The sequence below is a fragment of the Rhodamnia argentea genome, chromosome 2 (genome assembly GCF_020921035.1).
Source record: "Rhodamnia argentea isolate NSW1041297 chromosome 2, ASM2092103v1, whole genome shotgun sequence".
In the NCBI taxonomy this organism is placed as follows: Eukaryota; Viridiplantae; Streptophyta; class Magnoliopsida; order Myrtales; family Myrtaceae; genus Rhodamnia; species Rhodamnia argentea.
Window position 1 is genome coordinate 27,928,422 of NC_063151.1, and position 6,054 is coordinate 27,934,475.

The 6,054-nt window shown below is 41.9% G+C and overlaps 1 protein-coding gene across 1 annotated transcript; it reads right to left on the bottom strand.

The window, feature by feature from the left end:
- Nucleotides 1–976: 976 nt before the first annotated feature.
- LOC115754786 (basic leucine zipper 6-like) lies at nucleotides 977–3,613 on the bottom strand. The gene is made up of 5 exons (XM_030693956.2): nucleotides 2,870–3,613; nucleotides 2,666–2,756; nucleotides 2,374–2,500; nucleotides 1,267–1,481; nucleotides 977–1,176 (listed from the first exon to the last, which is right to left on the bottom strand). The coding sequence occupies exons 1-4, from the start codon at nucleotides 3,391–3,393 to the stop codon at nucleotides 1,324–1,326; spliced, it is 900 nt and encodes a 299-aa protein (XP_030549816.1). The 5' UTR covers nucleotides 3,394–3,613; the 3' UTR covers nucleotides 977–1,176; nucleotides 1,267–1,323.
- Between the last annotated feature and the right edge of the window lie 2,441 nt (nucleotides 3,614–6,054).

The following is a 6,054-nucleotide window of genomic DNA, read 5'->3' on the forward strand; positions in this document are numbered from 1 at the left end:
CCATACAAGATGGACATCTGTATATCCTATCTCATCCCATCTATATCATATGGTATCCTCAAAAGGTCGGACAGCCAAGAGTGGTTTTAGTAGATGTAAGAAAGTTCACATTTCATCATAAAAGTCCAGATTTTCTACCATCCCGGGTTGGAAATATTTTCTTCCAACCACTTTTCTGATGGGATAGATCTTTTCAGCTGGGCCGAAATCGATGGGTTCGATGGATTTACTTCCGGGTCGGCCTAAAAATAGAATAGCCAAGCTGGACTATGGAGCTCAACGCAACGGGTCTAGTCGATCCCGCACCAAAATGCTTTACTTCATTATTGCACGGTCAAGCTGGGCCTACTCTTGGCCCATATAGTGAACGAGTGTCGTGGACTCACTCGTGCATGAACCTTGCACCTATTTTTGCTTTTGTACTTTATTTCCCAAGACAATGATTCGCGCTACAAAGTAGAGTCCAATACAATACAAAAAGGACCATAGTCGGAGCAACCAAAGTGCAACGGATATGCTTGATATACATGAATATATGGAGTTCAATTCTTGGCGATTCGGACTTTTGAAAATTAAAATATGTCCAACATCGATGTGCGGTTGGAACACAGGTCAAAAATTTCAAATTCTCGCGTTCCTCTTGGTCATTTTGTCGGTTCTCCCTTTTATTCTTTCCGGTTCATGGCTATTGGATCGATAAGTTAACATTCACGTCGTGTTTTGCGAATGAAGTCCGGGAATAGTTGTCCTAATAAATACGCTCCATACGTATTTATTTGAGGAGGTCCCTTTTCCTTAGCTTATGAATTATCGACAAAAACAATTTGCATTCAAGAGAGGAGAACTGCGCCCCAACCAATAACCATGTAGTCATGCCAAAAAATCACTATATGGCCGACTCCATCTTAGTTGCTTCGAATGACTGACTCCTTTGATCTGCCGAAGTAAAACGCACTATAAGAAGAGAAAACATCGGTTGATGTGTAATTTGGACAGTATTAAGGTAAGACATTCGCCATATTATCATCACAATTGTCGCTCATTTGCTACAAATTGTACCCAATGATGCGGAAGATCGAGCCCAAAGTTTGAAAAAACTGAAAGGGCTCGAGAACAAGTATAATGATTGCTGAAGGGGGGAAAAATCGAAACAAAAGGGCACTTTTTCTCCAATGCAATTTGAATTTTTCTGCCTCTTTTTTTTTTTCTTTTTTCTTTTTTTAATAGTGGAAGGATAGGAACACCGCACCATGGGATTGTGATGGCCCAATTCGAGGAGACCCCTCCTCCCCTCTTTAATGTTCATGGTCGAGGATTTGGTCCTTATCCTTTCGATCCGTCGTTGTCGGATCCCTCCGGTGGATCTTGGGGCGGCGGAGATGGATTGGCGGTGGGTGTCGCGTCGGCCATCTTCTTGAGATTTTGTTGCTGATACACCCGCCTCAATCTCTCTATCTCCTTCTTCAGCGCTTCTTGATGAGCTGATAGATCAAGATTGCAACCACCCACCCGTTTAGCCATAATTGGCTCGATTGGATTTTCATAACAAAAGTCAAAAAGGAAAAAGAAAGAAAGAAAAAGCGCCAAGGCATATAAGGTGAGGATCAAGATGCTACTAAGCTCACATTTTAACCAGCTTCATCGAATTCTCACTTTTCAAACAATAAAAATCCCATTTATTTTGGAGTGATTAATATATTAGTATATGTTTCTGGTCAAAAGCAAAAGTGCTTAAACATTGAATATGATGAGGATAATCGATCGATATGCGGCGTTGCTATGCGTAGACCAATCAAAATATGTCAAAAATCCATTTTTTAATCCATATATGATAAGTTGAGTTGTTATATGTATTGATTATATTCAATAAATGTGGATAAGTGCATGCCCTTCGATCGATATGTATGCCGGGTCATTATGCGTAAACTAGTCAAAATGGGTCATGAACCCATATATGATATACTGAGTTGTTACATGGATTGATTATATTCAATAAATGTGCTATAAATTAATTTAAACATAATATGAGTGTTAAATGGATTGTAAATCAGTTAACAACTTATTTAAATCCAACGCACCTCTATGACTTTTTCTTCATTTTCTCTTGATATGCACTCTCACCATAGTTGGGTATGAGTTTTTCTAGATTTGATTAAGTGTGGAAGTGTTTTATGAATATGAGACGGTTCTATTCGGATGTAAGTCACTAAATTTGCATAACAATAAATGTGTCAAAAACGGGATAAGTGGTTCTACTCGGGTTGGGTCATTTATGACTCGATTCAAACTCGACCCGATTTGCCCGCTCGACGGATCTAAAGATGCGCATGAATCTGGAAATAAAATGAAGGTCGAAGGTCGGAGGTTGTTTACCGTCTTTGAAGATCTTGTCTTGAGCCAAGGCGGCGATCCGTTGCTTGAGAGCGCTATTGTCCACGGTCAGAATCAGACGTTGATGATCAAAGAATGCAACTCTGGGCGACAACGCCGATACTTCGCTCTGCACCGGGAGGTGTTCTTCGACATTCATTATCAACTCAAGAACAAACCAAGCAACACATTGCGTCGATCTTCACGTGCGCAATCAGTTCTCGCTCTCTCTCTCTCTCTCTCTCAAGTTGTCATAAGTAAGTACAGTTGATGCAGAAATGAATTAACGCTGTACCTGCAATGCGTTTACACTCCGTTCCAGCTCCGAAATGTACTGCAATTTCCTCACCCTCGACCTCTGAGCAGATTGCCGATTTGCTAGAATCCTGGCATTTGCAAACATCTCACATGGTGCATGACAAGGGATTTAATTTTTGCTGTCTCATTGATTAACATTTATTTGATACGTCAATGGGTGCCTTTCGTCTTTTCATTTTACCTCTTGACCCGTTTCGGGTCGGTGGCATCGGCATTGGAGGAAGCTTGAGCTGCCTTGGCCGAATCCGACTCGACCTCCAACGTTCCGGGTTCGGTTTTGGGCGGTTGCTGCTGCATCGCGCGATCCAGATATGCAGGGGCCGGCTTGATCTCTCCGGTGTTGCTGTTCTGATCGGACGGCGTGGACGTACCAGAGGAGGAGGCCGGGGGCGGCAGTGCGACGGTGACGGTCATGCTCCCGTCTTCCGAGAACATGGACATGAGCTGCTCGTCGTCCAAGCGGTCGAAGCCGTAGCCGCCATCATGGTGGGCCGAATTCCGGTATTCCCCCGCCTCGAGGAAGGCGACCGAGTCGCTTGCCGACCTCCGGTGGGCCCCGCGCCTCGTGGAGGAGAACTCGAGGAACTCGTCGACCCACGAGGGCTGGCCTCCGCCTCCTCCTCCGCCTCCGGCGCCGGGGTGGTGAGGGAAAGGAGGCCAGTTTGGGGGGATGAGGTGGGATACATGGGGCGGTGGTTGCGCCATGCAAATTTTTTGCAAATCTGCAACGTGAACTGTCAATGTATGGGACTTTGACCAACCAAAGAACGTCACGACCAACGAACGGAAGGAGACGAGCGAAAAAAGAGGACCAGCGATACAGAGTTGGTAGAGAGATTCAGAGAGGGTTTAGAGACGTAGAATCAAACATTTGAGACGTCGAACCATGTCCGTAATGTCATTCACCATTAGGCTCTCTCTCTGTCTGCCTCTGTGTAAAGGGTTGGGTCGGACATTAATTTACTGTATTTGTCGCAGGTCACATGGGGAGGGGACGGGAGGAACACAGCTAGCTCCAGCTGTTGCGGGAAGAACGGCATCGCTCCAAAAGTCGCGAGTCCCTCTTTTTGTTTATTCACTGCTGGAATCTGCCACCACGTGCCGTAGGGCCCCCCCTTCAATCCTCGCGAGAGCCCTCGACGCCTCGACGACTCCATCGTCAATTACTCTCTGGTTTGCTGCTATTCTTGGTCCTTTGAGGTCGAAGTGGGGATGTTGATGTACGACGCTGGATGAGATTCGACGTGCCCTTCGATCGCAGATCGATACAGATTGCTGGTTGGGACGTGCAAAGTTGCATGTGGGTGCAACCAGGAGGAGTAGGATTTGGGCAGGATGAGCTGTGAAAGGACAGGAGCCTCGGTTTTCTTCGCTTCTCTCTCTCTCTCTCTTTTTGGCTATAAACGCTTTACCCCATTATCGATAAAAGGTTCGCCGATAATTTGCATGTTCTGTCTTGTAGAGTTGCAGCCCTATAACTAGAAACGTGTTTGTTTGTAAAACAAATTAATAAATATCTTGTCCCACGTCGAAATCGATGTGAGTGCACACGCCGACTAAATTTAACACTAATCAACAATACTGTGTGAAATAATGAGACTGTTCACAAAAGACTCTTGCAACTCTCATTCCGAGATTTTATTGTGTCCTGAAAGATTTTTGCTGGTAATCATTAGCAGCGTGACGGGGGAAAATAATTCCTTAAAAGAGGCGAATTCATGTCGCCCATTTATTCATCATATTTCTGAACAATTTTAAAGAATTATTTGTTCAACAATGAAGTCAGAGCCAATCAAAGTGATGAATCGAGATATGGTGAAAGTGGAACGGTCCGACAGAAACAATTTCGCTCGTTTGAGAGATGAGATGATGTTTCTCCTCATAGCCTTGACCATTTCCTACATTTCGGATCCCAATTTGATGCTCATAGAGGATCGTGAGCCCGCCATTGAAGGAGGACAGACAAGTGCGAAAGCTGTTGAAAGGGTAAATAAGGAGAGGAAGAAACGAGAAGAAGATGATTTGCTCTATCGATGGTATCTACCGAACATGCTATCCGAACGATTGTATGACTTGTTTATTGAGATGAAATCTGCCAGAGAAATTTGGAATGCCCTTGAATTCAAATACAAAGCGGAGGAGTAATGTAAGGACCAATGTTTGATTGTAAAGTATTTTGATTTCAAATTTGTCGATATTAAACCCTTGTTGAAGCAAGTTCTTGTCAATAAAATTCGTGCTCTCAAGATAGACATTCCATAATCCTTTCGGCTTGGAGTAATTATTGTGAAATTGCCTCCAAGTTGAAAGGATTATGGAAAAAGAATGATGCATAAATCGGAGGACATCACTTTCGAGCAAATATGGAAACATCTTCGAATTGAGGAAGAGTGACGTTTACGTAATAATTATATTTTGTGTGATACCAAAGTGAATGTTATGGATGGACACGGATTTCAGTCCAAAAATCACCGAAACTTGAAACTCAATAGAGGGTAGAATTTTAAGAAGACATAAAAGATGAAAAAATATTAATGCTTTGTTTGTGCCACGATGGTCGGTATGCAAAGGACTGCAGGCACCGCAATAGCATGTCAAATGACAAGAACACATCAACGATGAAGAAGATATACGGTTGAAGAAAATTACGTGGCCATACATGAATATTTATGAAAAAAAATTAATGATTCTAATCGCCATCATTTCTGAAATCAATTTTGCCTTTCTCGCATCTAGTTGGTGAATAGATTACAATATATAATAATATATGTATAGTGTATTAAGCTTCTGTGTCATGATTGACTAATTAAATGGATGATTATTATGACTCCGGTTATAGGGAAAATATGGGAATTATGATGCTACTGGCTCCTTCTTATGTATGCTGTTAATGAAATCAAACTTGTGTAATAAGTATCGCATTAGTGAAACCAAATAGCGTAATAATTATTACAACTATGTTTCATTACGAAGTAATGGCTATTACAATATAACCTTTTTTACATTACCGTTCACTACAAGAAAAACGGCTTGTCGGTTGTCGTATCCTAAGGCAGTTAAATGGCTTGCCATACCAAGTTTGGTCCCCTTAGATAGAATTTAAGCCGAAAATACTTTCATTGTCATTGATTTGTCGACAATTCTTATTAACAAGTGCTTCGTGGTACTTTTTTAATTATATTCATACATGAAATATGTCGATTTTTTTTACATTAGTTAGACATAACGTGATGAGTATATAACATTGGAAATCATAAACTTTCTTTACATGGGCGTTTAAATAAAATCCATAACCGAGTAATGTAAATCTTAGTATTAAAAAATTATTTAGGAGATTTTTGGTACAATTTAAATTCATTTCTCGGA